The sequence below is a fragment of the Uranotaenia lowii genome, chromosome 2 (genome assembly GCF_029784155.1).
Source record: "Uranotaenia lowii strain MFRU-FL chromosome 2, ASM2978415v1, whole genome shotgun sequence".
NCBI lineage: Eukaryota > Metazoa > Arthropoda > Insecta > Diptera > Culicidae > Uranotaenia > Uranotaenia lowii.
Window position 1 is genome coordinate 27235045 of NC_073692.1, and position 26737 is coordinate 27261781.

The following is a 26737-nucleotide window of genomic DNA, read 5'->3' on the forward strand; positions in this document are numbered from 1 at the left end:
TTTTCATGATAGATGCTGTGTAAAACAAGTTTATTCAAGAGTATCGTGTTTACATTTCTGCAAGTTAAGGGAAGATTGTTTCATTAAAGTCTGTTTCACATAGAATCTGGTCGCATCTTTTCATTTACTGCAACGCCCCTAGTTGTCACATTGCGAATCTTTTGACAGTGTTTTTATCCGGATGTTTTGTTTACTTAGTGGTGAAAATTTCATCAAGCAGTCAGTCAAAAGTTATCGACGATGGAACGCAAAAGGCGAGAGAAAGTTCTGCACACAAACCGACGTGGTCAGGGGTAAAGATCGCGAAATTCCTGAAATATCCAAAATCGACTGTAAATTCGGTGCTGCAACGTTACCGGGAGACCCTTACGGTGGATCGAGAAAAACAAACCAGGCGTAAAAGTGGAACATGTGACCGGAAGCTGCGAGTAAAGGTAATTCGATCAGTTCACAATAATCCTGGAATCTCCTTGCGTGATTTGGCGAAAAAGTTCAAGATGAACCGCAGTACAGCTCGAAGAATTTGTTTGCGAGAAGGCGTGCGATCGTATCATGCAAGCAAACACCCCAACAGGACGCTGGGGGTGAACCTGGTTGCCAAAACCAGTGCAAGGAAGGACGAAACTTATATCAAAATGGATTTTGGACAAATACCCGGTAACAAATTTTACCTTGCGAAGCGTAAAGGGGAATGTTACGGGTAGATTCAAGTTTGTTTTCGCAGATAAATTTGCTCGTAAGTTGATGATTTGGCAAGGGATCTGTAGTTGTGGGAAGAAGACTAAGATTTAATAAAATCCCTACAAAATGACATTTTTACTTTTAGTCTGCTACCGGAATATGGGGATTGGAGTCTATTTAAGGGTTTCAGAATAGACGTACACCCATCCCTGAAGGGGATTGTCTAGGTCTCTGCAGAAACTAGAAGAAAACGTAAAAGCTTAAGAAGGGGATCATAGCACCAGAAAACCTGCCCATATACTCCGCAACAAAATGGGTTTTTGGAGTGGATGAATCGCACTCTTCTGGAAAAGGCCCGTGCGATGCTGAAGGATTCCAAATTGCCGAAGCAGCTTTGGGCTGAAACGATTTTGACCGCAGCCTGCATAACTAATCGGTGTCCATCAAGAGCGTTGGGAAACATCACAGGAAGCATGGTCCGGAACACGTCCGAACTTGCATCATCAAAAGGCCCTTGGTTCACGTGCAATGGTGCATGTGGTGAAGCAGAAACGCAAGAAGCTGGATCCAAAGTCCCAGGCATGCATTTTCGTTGGGTATGCCGAAGATTCCAAGGCATACAGGTTGTACGATTCGGTCCGCAACGAAGTGTTCATCAGCCGTGATGTCATCTTGGTCAAAGAGGGAAAGCCAACAGCTTTGGTCAGATCCTGTCAATTTTATGAAATTGACAAAGATGCAGATGGAAGAACCTGTTACCCAATCCGAGGATGCTATTTCGGCGCTCCCACCGCAACTTAGTAGACCGGCTGATCAGCAGCTAGAGTTTAGGCGCAGCGGCCGGGAGCGACGACCTCCAGCAAATATTCCGATAACGTTGATTTTACACCATTTACTGTCCTGAAAAATTCCCCAGAGACATCCTTGGTTGCTACTGACGATCCCGTGAGTTACGCTGAAGCCCTTGCGAGGTCGGATCGAGGCCGTTAATTGGCCGCCATGCGTGAGGAGATTCGATCTTTGGAGGAGAATCAAACCTGGGAGTTGGCTTTATGGTTTAAAGCAATCCGGACGAGTGTGGAACGTACAACTGGATGGAGAACTGAAGAAGTTTGGCTTATCGCAATCGAAGGTGGAAAATTGTCTGTACTGTCTGCTCGTTTGTGTCAGCGGTTCAAAATGAAGGATCTTTGAGAGGCTTAACTTTGTCTCGGTTGGCGAATTTCCCGTGACCGAGCTGATTATAAACTACACTGTGGATCGATCAGGCTCAGTACGTGGAGGACATCTTGCAGCGGTTCAACATGAGAAACTGCCAGACTATGTGCCCGATCACGAGAGACGAAATTCTGGAGATGAAGGAGGTTCCGTACAAGGGTTGGTTGGCTGACGTATTTGGCTCATGCAATGAGGCCGGATACAAGTTTCCCCGTGAATCAGGTCAGCCAATTCTGCAGTAACCCTGGTCTCCAACTCTGGGAAGCTGGGAAGAAGATATTCGAGTATCTGAAGGGAAATGTTTCCAACCGTATTGAGTACTGCCGAGGGGGTCATTTAGTTGGATACTCAGTTGCAGATTGGGGAGGAAATCCTGATAGCCGGAAATCTACAACTGGCTATGTTTACACCATGATGGGTTGAGCTGTGTCATAGAACGTAAAGCGACAAGCAACTGTTGCGTTGTCTTCGTGCGAGGCGGAGTATCCTGCGCTGTCCAAAACTATCCAAGAGACTTTTTGGTGGCGCCATCTACTGTTGCAGATTTTTGGAGAACGAGTTATCCCGATACTATGTGACAATCAATTCGCCATCTGTATTTCAATTTCATCTGTATAATCAGTTCTTCACTTACCTACTTACTTAATGGTCCCAAGTCGATTCTCCGTTGCATAGGGCCATGGTAAAAGAAGTCAAGATTCTCGTCGACAGTTCGGATTTCGGCGGCTAGGCTTTGCCGCCACGCCATTTCTTCTCCTAGAACACCAAAACTATAATCTTGGAACACGTTGATTGCCGCTTGGACGTTTCGATCTCAAGAATTTTATTCAAAAGTATCGTGATTTAATTCCAGTTTGATTATATGGTGTGGCAATTAATCATTCTGAATGGGCTTCTTTTCATGTTGAGCTATGCAAAGTTTTAAAAATCCAACCGGATCAAAGTTATGGAAGATAGTCGAGCCAAACCTAATGGGAGGTCGTAGGGCCTCAAGAAGATCATCTAGTCGAGAGCCATTCCACAGTTGCTGAATACAAAGCCACGGGAAGGTCATTGAGCACGGATTAAGTGGAAAGTTGTCGGCCTAGGAATCGTTGAAAGGGCCTCGAGATGAGGTATCAGAAAAGGGTTAGGCTTAAAAGCGGCACGTTATCCAAACACACTGGAAAATTGTGCCTAAAATGTCGTTAAATTAGGGCCAATTGAAGATAGTCCAACCGCAACTAGGTGGAGGTCGTTGAGCCGATGTAATCGAAGGTCGTCGGTGAAACTGAAAGGTGAAATGACTCTAAGTTCGATGGTCTTATAGAATTACTTTCCAGTGACTTTGGATCTAGAATCTTCTAAGGATCCGATTCGGCTCTTAGGACGGAAGGTCATCGAGTTGGAGTCATCGGGAGGTCGTCAAGATAAAGCCGAAGTAGTTTGTCGTGTACGAGCTTTGGGAAGTCAAAGGACGGGAAATAACTTGGGGATCGTAGGACCATGTGTAGCTTTGGACCAATAGCCACTGAAAAGTTTGCCGAATTCAGGAAAGGTTGTGAAATGGAGCCATTGTAAGGTCGTCCGGTTGAAGCCATCAAAGGTCGCTGGACCAGGAGTCTATGAGATGTTGTTGAACTGAGATTCATTGAAATGTCATTGAAACTTGGAAAATGTTTGAAGCCATTGACCACTAGATAGTTGTCGAACCAGAAACTATTTTAAGGTTATCGGAAAAGAACTGGTAGATCTTCGAACCAGAGCCAGGCAGAAATGGTTGAGTTGGTGCGGTGGAAAACGTTCGGATCGAAACCATGTCACCTGCTCCAACAGCAGCATGTGACATGGTTTTGTTACGCAGCCTTAGAATGGGTATTACTCCCCAAAACTGGATAAAATATTAGAGTAGGAGAAGCTAGAGTTATTGTATTACAGAACACTTAATAACAGATACAACAGAACATAAGCAACGAGACCAATTGTAGCCAAGAGTCAATTGGTCATGAGCTATTCGGTCCAAACTCAGTAATCTAAGTCCGTATCAACCAATAATCCTACTTTCATCACGGAAGCATGATCAAAACTATTATACAGAAAAGATTGACAAGCACTTAGGCATCGAATAATCCATCCCTGGTCTAGGTACTCATGATAACCGATCCAATCTCACTAATACAGCATTCGACGTTGAAGATGACTAGCTTAACAAAACCAATGATCACGAAGCGAACATCAAGGAGACATTGTGCTACCAGAACCCTAGCCATCTCACTTTCAGCTGTGTTTGAAAAGATATTTTGTTCGAAGTGGTATTTTTTTTACAAAGTGCATGACGGGTTGATGAGCAAGCGATTCTACTTACATCAGGTTGGTAGTAAAAAAAAGAAACCTATACAGCTCGTTAAATACTGTTTTCAATCAACCCAGTTCGGATTTCGGCGGCTAGGCTTTGCCGCCACGCCATTTCTTCTCCTAGAACACCAAAACTATAATCTTGGAACACGTTGATTGCCGCTTGGACGTTTCGATCTCAAGAATTTTATTCACAAGTATCGTGATTTAATTCCAGTTTGATTATATGGTGTGGCAATTAATCATTCTATGGATTATTTGCTCTTCTTGAAATTCGGTGTAATGGCGAGATAATCAAATTAAGCTGCTAGGAGAGAGATCCGTAAGAAGTTCTAGTCAGTAGCAGTCGGACATTAACTAATGCCTAAATTGTGGTTTTATCACCCAGGCCTATTATGTTTGAACATAAGTGTGATGGAACGAAGGTGGTTGGTGCGGTGCGGATTATAAATGGAGTCTCGGCCATCGCGAACTCCGAAGTGGTGGTTACAAAAAAGGAGACACAGTGAGCGATCCCCACTCGCCCTCAGGGGCTTGAGTTAGGGACAGCCTGTGTCTCAGCCAAACGTAGGTCAACGCAGATGGACCAGAACCAGTAGGGACTGGTACAAACGCTGTGGAAAGCATCCGAATGCAGGACTTCACGCTGTTTTTTGCCGGTTTGCAACCATTGGAAGGTTATTAGGCCATGGAAGGTCGTCAGGCCGTAGAATTGGGAGGTTAACGAGACGGAAAACCATATGAAGGTCATCGGGCTGGAACCGGATCGAAAGAGTCGATTCGGAGTCATGGAAGGTTGGTCTGAAAATTTTCGAAAGGCTACAGTCCGCTGAAGGCTCTGAAAAGACCTCAAGCCGATGCTATAAGTAACATGGAAGTTCGCGAGCCTCTGAAAAATTGTCGAACATGAGCTATAGAAGGTTGTCGGGTCGAAGCTATAAAGAACCACTGTGACGTTGTGGAAGGTCTCTTTTTTTTTTTTAGTTGGTAACCACAGGTGGTAAATCCCGGTTAACGGATTGTATTCCAAGGCACCGCGTCCCCCCAGTTTGCTACTCTGGGTCCATGGGTACAATGGGAAGACTCATGATATACTCCGTGTATACCCCCTACTCCCTAAACTCCACCTGGGGCCGCAGACCTGGTTCCCACCTCGAACTGTTTAGTACACTATGCTTCAATAGTGGGAGGTCTATTCGCGCTAATGCGCTCAAAGGCAATACTCATTAATGAGACCACTTTCAGCAAAACCTCTCATCCTTACGACTCGACGCCTGAACTCTCCTCTAACGACTTGAGAACCGACATCTCCTCGCAATGACTCGAGATTCCCACACAAACCTCTCCTCTTCGCGACTTGAGGCCTGATCTCTCCTCTTACGACTTGAGATCCGACCCCTCCTCGCATCGACTCGAGGTTTACCTCTCCTCTGCACGATTCAAGGCCCGATCTCTCCTCTAACGACTTGAAATCTGACCTCTCCTCGTAATGACTCGAGGTGACCACTTGTACCCCTCCTCTTGTCGGTAAGGGGCCTGATCCCTCCTCTTACGACTCGGGACCCGACCTCTTATCATAAAGACTCGGGGTTGACCACGCAAAACCTCTCCGCCTGAAGGTTTGAGGCCTGACCTCTCCTCTAACGACTCGAAGCCCGACCTCTTATCTTCAGGGTTCGAAGTTTGCCACCTTGCCCGTCGTGTGCCAGATCGAGAGCAGCTTATCCTAGACTCGCGCCTGTCACGGCACACGCGCAGGACTTAACGCAACGACTCGGATGATTCCCGACGAAGACGTCATCCTACACCGACTCGAATGGCTCGCCCGGCGTCGAGAGCCACTCTACCCGTGGGTATTCCCCGAACGTGGAATAACCCTTTCCCAACGATTTCCACTGCGAAGAAGGTCAAGTCTTATCCCCGCAGCTTCTGTCGTTGAGAACCGCTCTACTCGGATACTCCCCGAAGGTGGAGCATCCTACTCACGAACGCGGCGCACCCACGGCATCCACTACGCAGAAGGTATTGTCTTATCTTTGTAACTTCAAACCGTGGGGTCGGACGCACTCTACTCGACAGCCCCCCGTCGATGGGGTCTGTCTACTCCGACCGTTGTCCGGTCTTCTTTATCCCCCTTGGTTGGCAACCCTAGGATTTTTGGCCCGCGGATTTTCCTGCCCGTTGTGTGCCAAATCGAGAGCAGCTTATCCTAGACTCGCGCCTGTCACGGCACACATTCGGGACTTGGAACACTACGACTCGGATGTTTCCCGACGGTGACGACATCCTACACCGACTCGAGAGGCTCGCCCGGCGTCGAGAGCCTCTCTACCCGTGGGTATCCCCCGACAGTGGTTAACCCTCTTCCCTCGAGATCCGCTACGAGGAAGGTAAAGTCTTATCCCCGCAGTTTCCCTCTTAGGAAGCGGAACTACTCGGATACCCCCCGACGTTGGGGTTATCCTACACACGTTCGCGGCGCACCCCTGACCTCCGCTACGCAGAAGATGTTGCCTTATCTTTGTAACTTCGATCAAGGGATCGGACGCACACTACTCAGATGCTCCCCGCCGATGGAGTCATCCTACACCGTTCGCGGACTGCCGTTGGTTCCAGCTCCTCTGCAGGGCAGTCATGATCCGGGTGAACCCATCGCTGACCGCATGCCAAGTGTTGGAATCCGCACACATCCTCTGTACAACGTTATCTGCTGTCGTGTCAGGCCCACAGGCGGCAAATATGGAAGTACGTACCGCCGCAAACCTCGGACAGACAAACACCACATGTTCAGGTGTTTCCTCTTCGTCACCACAATCTGGGCAATATGGCGAAGCCACATGTCCAAACCGGTAGTGGTACTTCATGAAGAATCCATGACCAGTCAGGAATTGCGTCATATAGAAGTCCACTTCACCGTGCCTTCTTCCGATCCAGCTCCCGATGTGCGGGATCAGACGATGGGTCCACCTTCCTCTCGTTGAGCTGTCCCACAGCTGCTGCCAGTTGGACATCGAGTCCTCATTGGCGAGATCTCGAACGTTGGGCGTGTCTCTGTTGTCGTAGCAATAGACATCCTCCTCTAGCAAAACCGAGATGGGCATAACACCCGCTACTACACAGGCGGCTTCGGACGACATGGTCCGGTATCCGCTGATAACCCGCAGGTTCATCAGCCGCTGAACGCTGCTAAGTCGCTGCAGGTTACAGCTTCCTCCCAAGGCCTGCCTCCAGGCCGCTGCTCCGTACCGCAAGATCGAAGTGGTCACACTTGCGAGGATCCGCCTTTTGCTGCTTTGGATAGCCGAGGAGTTCGGCATCATTCGTGTGAGTGCGGCCGTGGCCATTGCCGCTCTCTTGCACACGTATTCGACATGGCTCGTGAAGCTGAGCCTGTCGTCAATCATCACCCCTAGGTACTCGATTGCCCGTTTGGACACGATATTGCACGGTCCAACGGCAATGGTACCTGTTTGGGTCGATTTCAGGTTGGTGATAAGCACCATCTCGGTTTTGTGGTGGGCTAGACGCAGGCACTTGGAGTGCATCCAGCGTTCCACTTCCTGGATAGCTACCGTGGCCAGTAGCTCAACCTCCGCTGTTGAGGAGCCCCTCGCCAAGAGGACTACATCATCTGCAAATCCTACGAGTTCGGCTCCCGATGGGAGGTCTCTGGCTCAATATCAAAGCAAAGATGTCCAACGGAATCCTCTGGAAAGTCACCGAACATAGAGCCATTATAAGGCCGTTGGGTCTGTGACATAAATAAATGTCCTCGAACCGGAGCCATAAAAGGTCATTGTATCGAATCATTAGGACATCCGTCTGACTTAAAATCATGAAAGCTCGTCAATTTGGAGCCACTGAAAGGTCCTATAACTATATAACTATTTAACTATAAGCAGGTCGCTCAACAGATTTAAGGCCATCGGATAAAAAGATCGATGCAAAGTAGGTCTAGCCATTGAAGGGTTGTTGGACCAGTGCTACTGAGAAATAATTGAACTTTAAACTTAGAAGGTCGTCGCCTTAAAGCCACTACTGAAAGGTACTCGAACCTAAACTGATTGATCGTCGGTCTGGAGCAATAAGGTCGTTGGGTCAGTACCATGGGATGTTGGGATTCATGAGAGTTCATTGCACCGGAGCCTATATGAAGTTGTACGAAAGAAAATTATTGGAAGGTCATCGATCCTCAGTCATAAAGAAATCATTGAGCCAGTGCCCGGGTATTGAAGATATTGGAAGGTCAGGTCAGGAGACCTCGGAGGTCTTCGGACCGTTATCGTGGAAATACGTGAACGGCATCTCTTCTTTTCACTGGCCATTATTCTGCGCCTCGCGTGACGTGACGATAGTAGAGTCACCCAAATCACTCTATTCTAGCAGTCGGTTTAGGTGAGGAACGTCACTTCGGTTGAACTTTGTGAGTTCTTACCCTTTTCTCGTAGTCACCGTGGGTGAGAATCGTCGCATTCGGGTGACGATTTTAGGTTGTCACAATTGTCGGTACCTTTTCAGGTGGCGACGAGATAGAAATTCAATGAAAAATTTATGAAAAAGGGAATAATTTGGCTCTAAAAGTTCAACAACATTAAAGTATGACCATTTGAAAAACAATTTTTACGAACAAATCTAGATTCGCTGAACTAATTCGGCAATCGATGAGGATTGTCGGTACCTTTTCAGGTGGTGACGAAAAAGAAATTTATCAGAAAATTTATCTACAATGAAAGGCTCTAAATAGTTAATTAAATGATAAAGAATTATAGTTCTCATTTTTGCAAAATTTGAAAACGTGAAAACACGAACACTTTGAAAATAAAATACTAGCAATTCGTCCGTTTATTTTCACTATTATCATTAGGATCATTTTTCCTCGAAACCTTTTCCGACATATGTAACAAAAACTACGTATGTTGTTCCACCTCAACTGGTCCGCCAATTCAATGTTTTCCGGCATATTTCCGTTCTTGAGTCATGGCCTTTTCTTATCGGAAAGTTTGGTTTGATCGGTGGGTATGTGGATGTGGAGGGAAGTGATGTCTTCTAAGATACATACAACACATGGCTTATTCGACGGAATACCACGACTTTCCTGTGGCGCAGCCTCGAAGATGGCAATAAGTTTTTGTTCAGTTCTAAGATTGCGACCACTTTTCCAAGTCTAAAAGATAACAATAAAATCCATTAGTAATGAATCAGTACGCCACAATCAACTAACTGTTCGGATCGACAATTTCCGGCATGCCACGGTGGCAACCTCGATTGGGGAAAATATATAAACCGGCACCATTCGGAGCCGTCGGCATCTGATTTTGTTTTTTCGGCAATAATACCCAGGTCCGAACCCAGCTTTGATGAGCGAAATTTCTACTTACGTCGCACAAATCGTCCGTTTATCATCCTCAAGCAGCTTGCTGTGACCGTACAATCCGATGATGGCCATTTTCGAACCGAAATTCTAACCCGTCACACAAAAAACTAATTCGGAAAATCCGAAACGAAAGCAAAATCAAAACAGCACCAGCTAAATTCTACCATTTGACAGATGTGTTCATTCGGCCACTCACCTAGAATGAATGTCTGTCACTTTACCCACATCGACTACGGGAATAAGGTGACAAATCTCACGGTGACTCCGAGGTGAGGTGACAATCATCACGTCACGTGCGGCGCAGAATAAGGGCCACTGTATGGTTCGCTCTCAACACACATGACTCGCGGATTAAAGACCGTTGATTATTGCCTCAAAGGATCAAGATGTGGATATTTTCACTAATGATCTCCTCAAAGGTAGAATAGTCCCGTGTTGTAGCTTTCTAGTAGTTTACTCAAGAATAGCGTGTTTACATTCGGTTCTTAGCGTCCATTGAAGGGTGTTGTAATATTCTATCCACTAAAAGCAGTCGCATAGTCTTGCTAAAAAGTTTTATTTGCCATTTATTCTCCTCTGCACAGCTTCAATTTCCCATTTACAATCAACAAAGTAACATTTCGGAGCTGTTTCCCTTGAGAAAGTAATTTCCCGCCCATTTGCCGGGACCGGAAGCTTGAGAAAAACTTTGATGAATGATTTAGTTTGTTTTTGTTTTTCTTTCTGTTTTATCCTACTCTACTAGACTAAAATAGTTTCGTGAATTTTTATTTTGTTTCTGTTTGCTCTTTTTCCTTCTGTTGTTGCTGTTTGCTTTAAATTACAAGTTATGACTTTTTTTCGACTTACGTCTCAGCGCTGACGGTTTTTTTTTCAATTTATTTATTTTTTCCTAACATTCCTTAAATATTACACATGCAACTAAAAGGACACCTTAGTAGATAACTATATAGAGAGTTGCTCGTTTTTCAATATTTTTAATCGCGCTAAAAGAGGTGGCCCGACGATCAAGTTTTCGAGATTCCTTCTGTTGAAGAATGTTCGAAAACAGTTGCCAGGCTTTAGAAAATTTCCAACGGAGACAAAAACTTCACAAATCAAAATACTAAACAGTGCTCGTACTGAGATTATAAATAATCAATAAATAGGGATTTGTTGTTCACTAGTCAACTATCGCTATAACAGTCTTAATCTTAAACTAACCTTATATTGTTGCTGTTGTTGTTATTCTTCTGTACGGATAAATTGCTTTCTCTTTCACATTCACACTTAACAGCTAGGGGGATTTTGAGCTTATAAACATAATAAATGTCTTTTTATTTGGGAAAAAGTAGCAATGTTTAAAGAACTACGATGGACAAAATTTTGATCAAGTGTCTGTCGTTTGCGCAATGATTGTGTTTGATTGAATCAGAATGGTTCTTACTAAATTTTTAAGTATGTTCGTTGGAAGTTTTGTTATTCGAAATTAAATGGCAAAACTCAACAGCTTAATTTCCTCATCATGTTGCATCGACAATGGCACTTTTCAGTAATTTTCTTTTCGAATGAGTCGGTCTATTGAGAGCTTCAGCTACAGATGTGTTCGGGTTTCATTTTCACGTTTGCAATGAATTTGAGAATCATAATAAATTAACCTTACAAGCTAGCTCAAGGAGAACGAGAGAAGGGATATTTCTTCTAATAACTGGCACCTGGTTCCCATCGTTTGATTCTTCTGGCGGGGCGATTACTGCTTAATCTTCCCTCGACCGGGAAGTGATGGGAATTCTTCGATCGCTCACAAACTTGCTCAGTAAATTGATTTAGCTAGTTTTTGTGTGTTCACACTATTTGCATTCCTAAATCGGTTTAGTTCAATTGAAAAAAAAACGGCTAAATTATTTTCAAACAGTCGTTTTAACCTGCTTGGGGAGCACTTCATCAACGGTGCTATTTTCATCTTCCTCGTACTTGACGCTTTCGACGTCGTTCTTCGGGTTGTGCTTCACGCTTTCCGATGACTCAGAAGAAGACCCACTGCCCGCGGCATCGATCTCCTGGAGTTGAATTTTGGTTGTAGCAAGGGTTGTTTCTTCCGACTCTTTCTTCATCCCACTTCCTGCATCGGTGTCCTCGAATTCTTCCGAGTTCATCTTCAGCACCTGGAAGTCTCCTCCCGCTCCGCTGAAATCTTCTTCCGAAGTGAAGTTTGCAATCGAAGTGCTGTTCCGTTCCCATTCGGGGATGAGATGTGGTTCTCCGGGTGTCCGAAGTTGGGAAATGTGTTCTTCCTTTAGCCACGAGGGCGCATTGGTAACGTCTTCGCCACTGTTGCTCGTTTCTTCGGCCGTCGAATTGGTGCCGTTCATTCGGTACTCCAGCACATCGGATAGAATCTTCGGAGTAGCAACGGCATCTTCTTTGCGTTCATTTTTACCTGGAACGTTGTTTGAGTCGGCTTCTTCGCCCATTTCTATCAAAGCAGGAGCATCTCGCAATGGCAAACTGAAATCTTCGGGGATAGGTTGGAAACCGGGTTGGATGAGGTCATGCTCGTCGTCCTCGATGTACGGCTTCCGATGAGTCGTCATGTCTTCTGACGGAAGGTCTTTGGCTGGCTTTGTGAATTCCGAGACCTCGGATGACGCATCGGTGGTTTCCGATGAGCTTCCTGGTCCTTCGGTGTAATACTGGGTATCGAACACTTCGTCTCCAGATGCTTCGGAATGTCCCGAGGCCACGTTTTCATCTGATAAGGTTGTGCTGCCCTCTTCACCGCTGGAGACCAACGAGTTCAACGTAGTATGGTCCTCCTCTAACCTTGCTGGCTTATCTGATGAAATGGAGCCAACCTGAATGAATTCTTCATTGCTAGCTAACAGATGATCTGATTGGGTTTCATTCCGTTCAACGCTCACCTCAGGACCTTCGGTATAGTGTTGGGTCTCGAATACCTCCTCCGAATTTTCAGTCGAACTACCTCCATGGAAAATGGTTTCAAATGCTTGACTAGAATCGGCTTGTGTTGAAAGCATTTCTTCCTCGCTCGTTCCACCCTCGGGAAGCTTCATGTTTTTAGAGCTCTCTCGGTTCTCTTCTCTCGCAACGGGCGAAGGTGGCGATCGATCCGTGTACATTTCTTGATCGTAGGAAATATCATCCTCACCCCGTTGCAGTTGATCAATCTCTTCTACTTGAATAACGGTGATCGGTTTCGGTTGATTGTGATCTACAATAACTAGCTTATCTCCTATCTGTACCACCGCCGGAAGAGGTTTATCCTTCTTGGTGACCTCATCTGAAACATCATCCTGCATCGGAGTCGTCGTTGTTGAAGGCCTCGCCGTACTGCTTGTGCTGCTGCTACTCATCTCCGACGACACTTCCACATCATCGGTCTCAGAGCTGAGGGCAGACGAGGTAGAACCTTCGGCAGAATCGGTCGCCTCTTTCGTGTCCTGCTGATCATCATCCGTGTGCCGTACATTTTTCATACTATCCTCCACGTCATCGGTCACATTCATGTCCAGATGTTCTAGGTTGTTTGCTTCTTCCAGTAAGTTCTCCGTGGAATGTCGAACGACATCTTCACCGCTCACCTGAGACGAACCCTGAGGAACCTTTGGTCTACTATCGGTTAACCGAATTTCTTCCGGTTTAGTAATCTCTTTGATTTTGATCCCCAATGGGTTATCGTTTGCTGAGGGCATGTTCACTTTGGGCGTTGATGAGGCCTCCATTGAAGATGACCCAGTAGTAGTAGTACTGGTAGTTGTGGTTGTGGATGTTGTCTCTTCGGGGTCTAACGTCGAAGAAGATTTTGAGCTACCCTGTTCCAACAAGTCTTCAGCTTCGATTTCCGTTTCCTGTACCTCGATTAGTTCGTCTTTCGCCGAAGTGGTTTCCATTATTTTTGAATTTTCTGAAATGTGTTTAGAGGAAATTTTAAACTTTCCTTTAAAAAACTTTAAAACTTTAAAATTTAATTTAAAAAAATTACCAAGAGGAGGACAATTGTCGTATTCAGGGCAGCATCGACCAGGAATGAACCTCGGCTCACAGTCGTGGCGCTTGTAGCAGGTAAGCTGACTGCAGGTTACTTCACCGCCTAAAAAATATTAAAATCTTTAGTTGACTAGTTATTCATTTACGGAAAAAGGGTTTCTCTTACCTTGACAATAACACGCCCTACATGGAGTATCCGGATCGAAAACCTTTTCTCCGTTGGTGTAAGTTTTGCCGTCTCGTTGACATTCTAGAAATCAAAATTCCAAATTTAAATTGCGAACTGATAAACTTTCTTTTTTTTGTAAATAGTTTACCACACTGATAGTCTGGGCAACATTCGCCAGTCTTCTGGATGGCACGGCAACCTTGCTTCTTCTCGCAGTTGATGCTGGTCCGAGAAACCTGGGTGCCATCGTACAAACACGTGTCGGCTGTCAATTTTTAACAAAAATTAATAGTTTATGGCAAACGAGTTAGAAATTTCATTCAAATAGGGCATGTTGCAGGAACCTTACCTATGAAATTGGTAACATTTTGAGCGCTTGAATCCATAAGCTCGCTATAGATTTCCCGAATCATTCGGCGGGGCCTGAGGACGGGTCCTGAAAGAGTAAAAAAAATCAAAAATTAAATTAGTAAAATTTTAATACAGGAAAAGTTTGAAACATCATTTAGCGTTCATTAGGGTGGCAATGGATGTATTGGAAAATTTCATGATTGAATTTCGAAAACCGACCATATAAATTTTGTAGATTTACCCATAAAAACTAACCTGTGCTAAATTTAAGCTCAATTTGACTTGATTTAGGGGTGCCTCCAAGGGCTCGAAGTTTCAATTTTTTTAACCTCAAAAATCACCAATGGGGGTACCAAAGGAAATCGGAAGATATATAAAAGGTTGTGATCTGGTGTAATCTCGAAAAATAAGTTTTTTTTTTCCAAAAATAGTGTTTCTAAGACTTTTGCGGTCACCCTAATGTTCATTAGCAATTCCATACCAAGTACCAATGAAAATGCAACGACCCCCTTCGGTTTGTTTTTCTTCTTTTACCAACATAGTCAAAACATGTAAGCATCCTGGAAAATTAAAGGCTTGCGTCCTTCATTATTCTTTTGAATGTAATCTCTATTACATTTAAACATGCTTTGCAGAGATTACTACGGCCAGGCCAACCTATGCTAAACTAAATACCGCAAAGAACAAGGGTAGAAATAAGTAGCATGCAGTTGCCTGCCAATGGCTTCATATAGGTTTTTGTTTGTAAAAAAAATATACAATGTAAAAAATTAAACTGTAAAAAGATTAGATCTCACCAAATAAGTTGTCATAATTTTTTGGATATATTCTTCACTTATAAGGATCCGTTCGCCTTTAGTTGTCAACCGGAGTTTCTGGAGCCGTTTTGCCGCTTTTCCCGTCTTTCCGGTGTGTAAAGTATCCACGGGATTTTCCCTTTTATCTCAATTATTTCATAATTTTTTTACAATATCCACATTCGCAGTAATAATCAGTTGGATTCCATGTTCTATTAATTGTATTTGCACTATATTTTACTTCTGGAAAAACTCATTTTTTTAACGAAGCGAAAATTTTGACGTCCTTGCAAGGCATCGCCTACTTGAAGTCCTTTTCTAGCAATCTACTGCTTAGGTCTTAACGTCATCATGATTAATTTGAATGAACCGAAATTACCGGTGTTTTTCATTTTTGCGTTTTCTCACTTAGGTAAAATTTTGTCAATTGTTTACTTTAACTTTATTTTTTGTCACTTAAGTGTTTTTGAAGTTTTAAAAATTGTATTTTTTTTTTGTAATTTATTCTATTTTTTGTATTTTTTTACAATTTGTCGTTTTTTTTTTATCTTTTTTCATTATCTTTATTTATTTTCTTTTTTTTTTCATTATTTGTCACCTTGGTCTATTTTGCTTTTTGGTAACACAAATCATTTTAGTAATTTTTGTTAATTTTATTCAGTTTTGTCGTTTTTCGTTTTTATCATTTTTGTCATGTTTATAATTTTTGTCATTTTCATCATTTTATCGTATTTGACAATTTTGATAATTTTTACAATTTAAATAATTTTTTCAATTACGATAACACAGGACAGGCGAAGAGCATGTTTTATGCCTTTGTTTTAATAACTGATTTTAGAAGTATTTTTCGTCTTGAATTCAAATCTTTTGTAAGATTTTGTTTATCACTTTACAGTTTTTAAATTAATCGATTTATGTGAATTCAATGTCTGAGAACTGTTGAACCAACAAACCTAAATGCAAAGCAAAAACTGATTTTGAATCTTTTCTACTATCCTCAATTCAATTAAGGATTCTAATTTATGATAAAAGTTCTAATTTCAGAAGAACATTGCTTTAAAAAATTAAGTCCCTCAATATTACAAAATTCAATACATAAAATTATAACTATTTTTGACATCGATGATTTTTTTTTAAAATTTTAAGTTATAATTTAATCTGTTAAACAAGTTTGCTGAAAACTATAACAGGTTACAATAAGGACAGCGATGAAATCTAAGCTGAGAAAAATCAAAAATCGACGTTCTATATCTCAGAAACCTCGGAACAAAATTTAACGAAATAAGTACTTTTGAGTAAACGAGAGGGTCTGTTTGATTTCGTCCAATATAGTTTCATTGCTAAATTTATAACATTTGAGTTATGCTTCTAAATACAGCGAAAAAACTAGATATCTCGTATTTAGTCCGCAATGTTTCAAGAAAATATCTAAGATTCCTTTCGGATTTTTTTTTTGAATTTTTATCATTTTCGTCTTTTTTATAATTTTTATTATTTTCGTCTTTTTTGTCATTTTTGTAATTTTCGAGTATTTACCAAAACGAGAAAAAAACAGTTTTTTTTTCTCTTGAGTCAAAATTACTTCTGCTCTTCAAGAAACTTGAATTTTGTCAATTTTTACCTTTAAGACAATTTGGATATTATTGAAAATTTTGACAACTTAGCAATTTTATCCCATTTTTATGATTTTTTTCCATTCTTTCTGTATTTTTTCATTTTTGTCATATTCTGATTATTGGCGTTTTTTGTGGTCATAAACTTAAAAAATTTCAAAAAATATAAAAAAATATAAAAATAAAGGAAATTTTGTTACTTGTTTTTCCAAAGTCAAAATTACTTCTGCTTTTCAAGAAACTTGAATTTTGTCAAATTTTAACATGAAGACCATTTGGACATTTTTGAAAATTTTGACAATTTGACAATATGAATATTATTTATCCTTTTGGGTTTATTTTTATTTTTTTCATATTTTCACTAGACTGGAACAAATTTAAAATCCTTCTTTTGTCACTTGGAGTTGGAACATCGCGAGGGGGGACAATAAAAAATAATGCGAAAAACAAATAAATTGGAATAAATTGCACGAAAGCTTGTATGCAACCAAATTGCATATTTTATTATTGTATAAAACCTATAAATGAAGTTTTTTTATATCGAAAAATTCAATAAAATCAAGAACACAAAATGTGAATTAACTTCCATCTTCCAAAATTAGGTTCTTGGTCTTGTAATCTTTCGGATATTTGAATTATTATTTGAAATTTACTTAAAATACTTCAAACTTTTTTACAGTTTTGAACAAATTAGAAAACTTAAAAAAAAATAACAGTTTGCATAATTTTGACAATCTTAAAATTTTTGACAGTTTAACAATTTTGACAAATATTGAGGCTCGGTAGGCTGTGCTCTTAGGTGACAAAAGTGTTATTGGGAGCTGAAATTTATTCTTCAATAGGGCTTTGGCACAGTGCATTAGTATTAGTAAGCCGTTGGGCAAACAAAAGAGACAGCTTAATGCAAAATGAATACGATTCCAAGGAAGAAAGTTAGTTTTCGAATTTGTTTATGTAAACTATCGTAAGTTTTTCAATATGCAGCACATTTTGAGAAGCCAGTGCATTTGTTTATTTATTCGCAAATTCGTTTTCTGATTTCGGGAGAGGTTCTTTGAAAAAATTAAGATTCTGTTGAGGAAATGTTGCTAAAGATATTTATTGATTCGGCAACGAAAACACTTAGCTCCATCTTCCGGGTTCAAAATTCTAGAAGATATACCCGAATACTTTAACAAAAGATCTTGGGGAATCGTTGAATATACCGTTCGAACATAATAGTAATGTTTTTCCATTTTGTTCTGTTAGTTTCTGCACTGCTACTCAATCAAATATTCACCTAATTGTTTCCACTTGTTAGGCAATGATTCGAAATATACTTAGTAGCACTATTTTTTAGAGAAATGGCGCATTCATTTAAGTTTAAAACAACATTTTAGTTAAATTTTGCCTTTTCCGCATATAAAAACCATTGATGTGTGCCCAACAGACCTCTTATATGTGTGTGTAGCACAAGCTCTATGGAAATAATAGAAATGAAGTGTGAATATTTTTTTTAGAAATAAAGCAGGAAATGTATTAAAAGTTGGAACTTGATTCAGAGAAATTTGCATAAATATGATAAATATATTAATCATCATTTAAAGTTTAAATACCGTCATTTGACCGCCTCCGGTACGTTTAGTGTTAAACAATTTTGACAAATATTGAAAGTTCAAAAATTCATATACTGCTGCTATTCGCAAGACTGTCTCATATGCATTTTCGTCATTATTCAGTTCATCTCAAAAATCGTTTCAATACAGTTAGTTCTTCAATTTAGACTAAAAACTTTCATAACTTTGTTCTCAACATATATTGAAAAAATACCAAGTCATGTATTTCTCATATGAAATATACTCGCAAAGCGGCCCTAAATATCTATTTTTACAGAATGCTTTAAAATAGCTCCTCTAATTTACGTAAATTATACAAATTTTCATACAATGTGTGCGACAAAATCAGCATTCATTGAAATTAAGAAAGGTAGACTAGATAAAACAGTACAGTAAAGTCAAAAATAACAATTTCTATAATTTTTACAAGCTAAGTTTAGTCTAATTGGTAAATTCCACCAAATTGTTGTAGAACATGAAAAATAGTCAGCTACAAAGCCATATTTTTTTTTAGGTTTTGTCATACTGTTACTTGTCATCTCGTTAAATATTTGCAGCTGAGATGTTTTGCTGTTTCTGATTCAGCATTATTGAATTTGTAGGTATTTAAAGTCATTCTAGAAAGATAATTGACTGAAAAACTTTGAAAAATAAACATTATTTCAAACTTTGTTTTGATGGATAATGTCGGGGTAAAAAAAAAAACAACTTGTTTTTAGAACGGTCAACCGAAAAGAGGAATTTTATTTCATTTAGATTTAAAATTACAACTTTTCCCGCGATTTTCACACAAGACAGGAACACATTAACACTGGCAACATTATAGCGGGGATTGTGGTTCAAATTGCGTGACTACTTTTAGGCGTTTTGCGGAATTACAGGGTGACCAATACGTTCGAGATCGAACAAACTTATTTTCATCAGTAAACAACCAGTACACTGCAAAAAATCCACATATTGGGGATATGTGTTAGCCTTATAGATTTTTGCAATGTGATTTTCATTTGAAAATAACGTGTCCACACATATAGAATACAAAATTATGACTTTTATATGCGTCACATAAAAGTAAAATCCCACACATAAATATTATAAGCCTACATTTCACTCAAACATCTGCCTACATCTTGGCGTTTACGTGCATGCCTACTTGAAGACATTTTATTTTGTTCGAATTGGTTTTCGGAGGGAAATAAAAAAATGTGAGATTATGGTGCGAAACATTTTTGAAATTTTTATTTTAAATAAAAATAAATATAAAAATGCTATGCCTAATACTTACATGTCTCGCGTTCGTATTCCATTGGCACAGAAACGCGAATTCCGCACCGAAAAATCAGCAGACGATTGTTCCAGTCGAATGAAACAATATCGACGGCTTCGATCAACACCAGGCCGACGTCCTTGCCTCAGTAGTCAGGGCTTGGTTTCCTGTGGGGGAGATTAGAAGAGATCAATAATCGATGTTTTTTTTTTTATAATAGAGTAATACTTACCCAATTGAAATGTTTGAATTGACACTTAAAAGGGCACACCAACTTTTTCTTCAGGGTGGCCATTTTGAAAACACGGAAATTTTCAAAGACGAAAATCATAGAATGTATGAGTCAATATCATAAACTTTATGTTATGGATATACAATTTATGTGTGACATATGATGATAATATGAAGTATATGAAATATATGCGTAGAGCAGTTTTGAAGACCTTATGTGTGAGGAAACATACATCCCAAGGGTGGATTTTTTGCAGTGTACAGTGAATAATATAGAGCAGATAGAGAGAATCAAATGATCAACTGACAAAAGAAAAGCCGAATATGGGACAGCTTTGCGGGTACTTCTGTCCCATCATTATTTTCTCCTCTGCATCAACAAATTCCAAAGCAAACAAAAAAAAAACATTGCACGAAATTCTACAACAATTATCTTAATATCTGTGAAGAAAAAATAAAAAAAAGTGAAGTTTAAACCGAGAAATCCACGAAAGTTTATAAAAATCTTTAAAGGCGTTTTTCTCGTTTCGTTGATTTTGCATTTGGGACAGACTTGCCGGCAGCGACAGTATATAAATAAGACAATTTTGACTGTTTGTACCATCCTATCAATTGTGAAAGTTTCGAGAATTTAAAAAATGTTGCCATTTTTCACAATTTCGGCAATTTTGAAAATTTGGGATATGTTGACAAAATATGGAAATTGGAGAAATTTAGACAGTTCTCTAACTTTTGACTATAGTTTTTGGAATTTGATCATGGATTCAGGCCTGGAAAACCCATTTCCCATCCTCGGCTCTTCTTTCGACACTTTCATTCTCGACACGTGCCCAAGAGTTGTTTACAAAAGTCTCACTTTTCCCTGCCACTGCAGCACTGCACCGATTTGTTTGCGATAATGCATTCACTTTTTTATGACAGCTCTACATGAGAAAAACAACATCACACTCTCCCTGTGTGTGCCTATACGGTTCTTTCTCATAATAATCATTTGAGCGGAAAAATGGCTCATGCAGCTTGCTCATCGATGAATGAAATTGGCTGCATTCGCCTAAATCATAATAGAAAGCATCGCGTGAGGTCTGTTCATTTACACTCGTTTTTTGCTGTTACTGTTTCGGGGCAGCTAAGTAGCCAAGTTTGGGGATGGTGGGAAAATGTTGGCATGTGCACTTACATGCAAGCAAGCTCCCCGATGCATCCGACCGATTGATCATCTTTGGCGATCTGCTGCTTGCATGCTTGCACTTTTGTTTTCACCGATCAATCATCGGCTAAGAATCATGACAGATTACACATTTGCGACGTATTTTAAAAGCAAAGAAACTTTTTTTTTCGCGCAGTTGTTTTAAAATAGTGAAACATAATTTAAAAAAAATTTAAATAGTGAGATCATGTATGTACTTGTAGGATTTTTATATTTAAAATTTTTTTATTCAATTGCTTGTAGTTTAAAAAAAAACGCTGTAGTAACCTGCCGACTTTGAACCGAAACCGGTGCAACATTGTCCGCAAAAGTTGCTGATCTTGATTAGAATTGTCAAAAAAAAAAACCGCATACAACTCCGCCAAAAGACCGGCTCTTTCGGAACATCGGGGGTAATACGGGCATTAAGAAACAATTCGCGCACGACACGCACGTGAATTCGCTGGCTGGCGGTGGATTTTGAATTTTGATTTCGGACGATCAATCATTTAATGAAGCAGCAAACAATTAACTGGCAGAAGCCCCGTGTGGTGCGCATTCGGACTGGACTAACCTAACCTTAATTGAGTGGAGCACGTTCTGGCAGTTTGGTTCGGGACTTCTGATATGCTGATAAGATGGTCGCATGAAATACTCATTAGTTAGTAAATTCGTAGTACGCTTCTTGGCTTACAGCTTAAGACACGTAGATATGCTGCACCGATAATTGCTTCCGAAATGGGCGACTCGTGAGGACACCGAAAAATAGAGTCAATTCAAACGGTGCTGATAGACTAATTCAACCATTTTTATGGCTTTAAGACTGTTCTTAAATCTATTTTTAGAACGAGTGTTGACATTCATTTATCAGTCTGGTTGATAAACACTCTACGCTTGTAGACAACTGGACGATATCTAAACCTAAACAAATTTTCCTAGGAAAATCCCTCCGGCAGCTTGGAGCTCAGTCTGGGCTACAAGTATTCGCGAAAAGCAAACTTCACATGATTCATTCGTCTGTCTGGCTGACCACGACTAGCATTGGCAGAACGTTATTTTTCCCTGTTCTTTCTGTTCCCGCCAAAACATTAGCATTCCGGAACAGTTGTGTCAACATCATCAGTCTGGCGAGCAAACGTTTAAGGTCAAAACAGCTCTTGTATACTTATAGTTTGTTTTAGTAAACAGGTACCTTCGTAGTTCCAGTTATGTACTACATATTATGTTCGACTTGAATAGAAAAGGTTCATGTTCCGGATTTATCGATCAACTTGTTACTTTATTTTCCACTGAACGGTTTTGTTGTGTTTGATAAAGAATTTCAAATTAAAATTTCAAAAACCGAACTAGCTCCGGTACTTTTTTCCCATTATTGGAACACGGAGAAAAAAGTCTTCCGGGCTAACACATTCCGTGACCACCCCATTCAAGGTCGTGTGTTCATTATCGATGAAGCTTGCACCCGGTCAGTTGGCTGAGCTCACCTGCATGGGCCTACAACTTCAATGGAGAAAAGTTAATTTGAAAATCCTATTTCGGGGACCGCCACTCAGCTGACTGACTGGCATACACGCATGGTGGCGGTGTTAGAAATAAGTTATGTTAATTATTAATAACCCATCTCAGGAAATCAAGAGTAAAACGAAACTATGACGTCCAACAGAAACGAAGATTTAGACATACGCCCAGCTTCATCGTTAATTCAAATTTCACTAAGTAAAACAGTTGAAAGCAAAATTTTCACAACTATTTAGAACTATGTAAAATGTAAGAATTGAAAAAAATTTCAAAATTGTCCAAATTTTCAAAATAGTGAAATGTGTCATTGTCAATATTCTCAAAATTTTTCAGTTGCCAAAAATGTCAAAGCTCCTGATTCAAAGCAATCGAAAGATTTCTTTTTATTCAACTATGGTTTATTGCTTATGCTATCGAAAAAAGTCACATTTAACATAGGCAAGGCAAAACATCTGCATTAGACACAAGCTAATACAAACACACACTCAATTTCTTAGAAATGTGTCACATTTTTCAATACACCCTACACCGTAAACCAGGGTAAAGATTGATAAGTTTGACAATTTTGACAATTTTGAAAATTATGACCATTTTGACAATTTCGACAATACCGACAATTTTGACAATTTTGAAAATTTTGATAACTTTGACAATTTTGACAGATTTTGACAATTTCGACAATTTTGACAATTTTGACAATCTTGACGATTTTGATAATTTTGATAATTTTGACAATTTTGAAAATTTTGACAATTTTTGAAAATTTTGAAAATTTTGAAAATTTTGAAAATTTTGACAATTTTGACAATTTTGCGATTTTTGTCATTTTTGTAATTTTTGTAATTTTTGTATTTTTTTTTATTTTTGTCATTTTTGTCATTTTTGTCATTTTTGTCATTTTTGTCATTTTTGTCATTTTTGTCATTTTTGTCATTTTTGTCATTTTTGTCATTTTTGTCATTCTTGTCATTTTTGTCATTTTTGTCATTTTTGTCATTTTTGTCATTTTTGTCATTTTTGTCATTTTTGTCATTTTTGTCATTTTTGTCATTTTTGTCATTTTTGTCATTTTTGTCATTTTTGTCATTTTTGTCATTTTTGTCATTTTTGTCATTTTTGTCATTTTTGTCATTTTTGTCATTTTTGTCATTTTTGTCATTTTTGTCATTTTTGTCATTTTTGTCATTTCTGCCATTTTTGTAATTTTTGTCATTTTTGTCATTTTTGTCATTTTTGTCATTTTTGTCATTTTTGTCATTTTTGTCATTTTTGTCATTTTTGTCATTTTTTGTCATTTTTGCCATTTTTGTCATTTTTGTCATTTTTGTCATTTTTGTCATTTTGTCATTTTTGTCATTTTTGTCATTGTTGTCATTTTTGTCATTTTTGTCATTTTTGTCATTTTTGTCATTTTTGTCATTTTTGTCATTTTTGTCATTTTTGTCATTTTTGTCATTTTTGTCATTTTTGTCATTTTTGTCATGTTTGTAATTTTTGTCATTTTTGTCATTTTTGTCATTTTTGTCATTTTTGTCATGTTTGTAATTTTTGTAATTTTTGTCATTTTTGTCATTTTTGTCATTTTTGTCATTTTTGTCATTTTTGTCATTTTTGTCATTTTTGTCATTTTTGTCATTTTTGTCATTTTTGTCATTTTTGTCATTTTTGTCATTTTTGTCATTTTTGTCATTTTTGTCATTTTTGTCATTTTTGTCATTTTTGTCATTTTTGTCATTTTTGTCATTTTTGTCATTTTTGTCATTTTTGTCATTTTTGTCATTTTTGTCATTTTTGTCATTTTTGTCATTTTTGTCATTTTTGTCATTTTTGTCATTTTTGTCATTTTTGTCATTTTTGTCATTTTTGTCATTTTTGTCATTTTTGTCATTTTTGTCATTTTTGTCATTTTTGTCATTTTTGTCATTTTTGTCATTTTTGTCATTTTTGTCATTTTTGTCATTTTTGTCATTTTTGTCATTTTTGTCATTTTTGTCATTTTTGTCATTTTTGTCATGTTTGTAATTTTTGTAATTTTTGTCATTTTTGTCATTTTTGTCATTTTTGTCATTTTTGTCATTTTTGTCATTTTTGTCATTTTTGTCATTTTTGTCATTTTTGTCATTTTTGTCATTTTTGTCATTTTTGTCATTTTTGTCATTTTTGTCATTTTTGTCATTTTTGTCATTTTTGTCATTTTTGTCATTTTTGTCATTTTTGTCATTTTTGTCATTTTTGTCATTTTTGTCATTTTTGTCATTTTTGTCATTTTTGTCATTTTTGTCATTTTTGTCATTTTTGTCATTTTTGTCATTTTTGTCATTTTTGTCATTTTTGTCATTTTTGTCATTTTTGTCATTTTTGTCATTTTTGTCATTTTTGTCATTTTTGTCATTTTTGTCATTTTTGTCATTTTTGTCATTTTTGTCATTTTTGTCATTTTTGTCATTTTTGTCATTTTTGTCATTTTTGTCATTTTTGTCATTTTTGTCATTTTTGTCATTTTTGTCATTTTTGTCATTTTTGTCATTTTTGTCATTTTTGTCATTTTTGTCATTTTTGTCATTTTTGTCATTTTTGTCATTTTTGTCATTTTTGTCATTTTTGTCATTTTTGTCGTTTTTGTCATTTTTGTCATTTTTGTCGTTTTTGTCGTTTTTGTCATTTTTGTCATTTTTGTCATTTTTGTCATTTTTGTCATTTTTGTCATTTTTGTCATTTTTGTCATTTTTGTCATTTTTGTCATTTTTGTCATTTTTGTCATTTTTGTCATTTTTGTCATTTTTGTCATTTTTGTCATTTTTGTCATTTTTGTCATTTTTGTCATTTTTGTCATTTTTGTCATTTTTGTCATTTTTGTCATTTTTGTCATTTTTGTCATTTTTGTCATTTTTGTCATTTTTGTCATTTTTGTCATTTTTGTCATTTTTGTCATTTTTGTCATTTTTGTCATTTTTGTCATTTTTGTCATTTTTGTCATTTTTGTCATTTTTGTCATTTTTGTCATTTTTGTCATTTTTGTCATTTTTGTCATTTTTGTCATTTTTGTCATTTTTGTCATTTTTGTCATTTTTGTCATTTTTGTCATTTTTGTCATTTTTGTCATTTTTGTCATTTTTGTCATTTTTGTCATTTTTGTCATTTTTGTCATTTTTGTCATTTTTGTCATTTTTGTCATTTTTGTCATTTTTGTCATTTTTGTCATTTTTGTCATTTTTGTCATTTTTGTCATTTTTGTCATTTTTGTCATTTTTGTCATTTTTGTCATTTTTGTCATTTTTGTCATTTTTGTCATTTTTGTCATTTTTGTCATTTTTGTCATTTTTGTCATTTTTGTCATTTTTGTCATTTTTGTCATTTTTGTCAGTTTTGTCATTTTTGTCATTTTTGTCATTTTTGTCATTTTTGTCATTTTTGTCATTTTTGTCATTTTTGTCATTTTTGTCATTTTTGTCATTTTTGTAATATTTGTCATTTTTGTCATTTTTGTCATTTTTGTCATTTTTGTCATTTTTGTCATTTTTGTCATTTTTGTCATTTTTGTCATTTTTGTCATTTTTGTCATTTTTGTCATTTTTGTCATTTTTGTCATTTTTGTAATTTTTGTCATTTTTGTAATTTTTGTAATTTTTGTCATTTTTGTCATTTTTGTCATTTTTGTCATTTTTGTCATTTTTGTCATTTTTGTCATTTTTGTCATTTTTGTCATTTTTGTCATTTTTGTCATTTTTGTCATTTTTGTCATTTTTGTCATTTTTGTCATTTTTGTCATTTTTGTCATTTTTGTCATTTTTGTCATTTTTGTCATTTTTGTCATTTTTGTCATTTTTGTCATTTTTGTCATTTTTGTCATTTTTGTCATTTTTGTCATTTTTGTCATTTTTGTCATTTTTGTCATTTTTATCATTTTTATCATTTTTATCATTTTTGTCATTTTTGTCATTTTTGTCATTTTTGTAATTTTTGTAATTTTTGTAATTTTTGTAATTTTTGTAATTTTTGTAATTTTTGTCATTTTTGTCATTTTTGTCATTTTTGTAATTTTTGTAATTTTTGTCATTTTTGTCATTTTTGTCATTTTTGTAATTTTTGTAATTTTTGTAATTTTTGTAATTTTTGTAATTTTTGTCATTTTTGTAATTTTTGTCATTTTTGTAATTTTTGTAATTTTTGTAATTTTTGTAATTTTTGTAATTTTTGTAATTTTTGTAATTTTTGTAATTTTTGTAATTTTTATTATTTTTGTAATTTTTGTAATTTTTGTAATTTTTGTAATTTTTGTAATTTTTGTAATTTTTGTAATTTTTGTCATTTTTGTCATTTTTGTCATTTTTGTCATTTTTGTAATTTTTGTTATTTTTGTAATTTTTGTAATTTTTGTAATTTTTGTAATTTTTGTAATTTTTGTAATTTTTGTAATTT

At 37.7% G+C, this 26737-nt stretch overlaps 1 protein-coding gene across 1 annotated transcript in view; it reads right to left on the reverse strand.

Annotated features, from left to right (window-relative positions):
• Positions 1-10137: 10137 nt before the first annotated feature.
• The window catches only part of LOC129746312 (serine-rich adhesin for platelets), an 84567-nt gene continuing 67967 nt past the window's right edge, over positions 10138-26737 (reverse strand). The window contains exons 3-7 of the mRNA XM_055739913.1: positions 14113-14199; positions 13912-14028; positions 13761-13844; positions 13590-13697; positions 10138-13511 (exon numbers count right to left, since the gene is read on the reverse strand). Coding sequence (XP_055595888.1) covers positions 11494-13511; positions 13590-13697; positions 13761-13844; positions 13912-14028; positions 14113-14199 — 2414 coding nt within the window. The 3' untranslated portion in view covers positions 10138-11493. The remainder of the gene's footprint in view (positions 13512-13589; positions 13698-13760; positions 13845-13911; positions 14029-14112; positions 14200-26737) is intronic.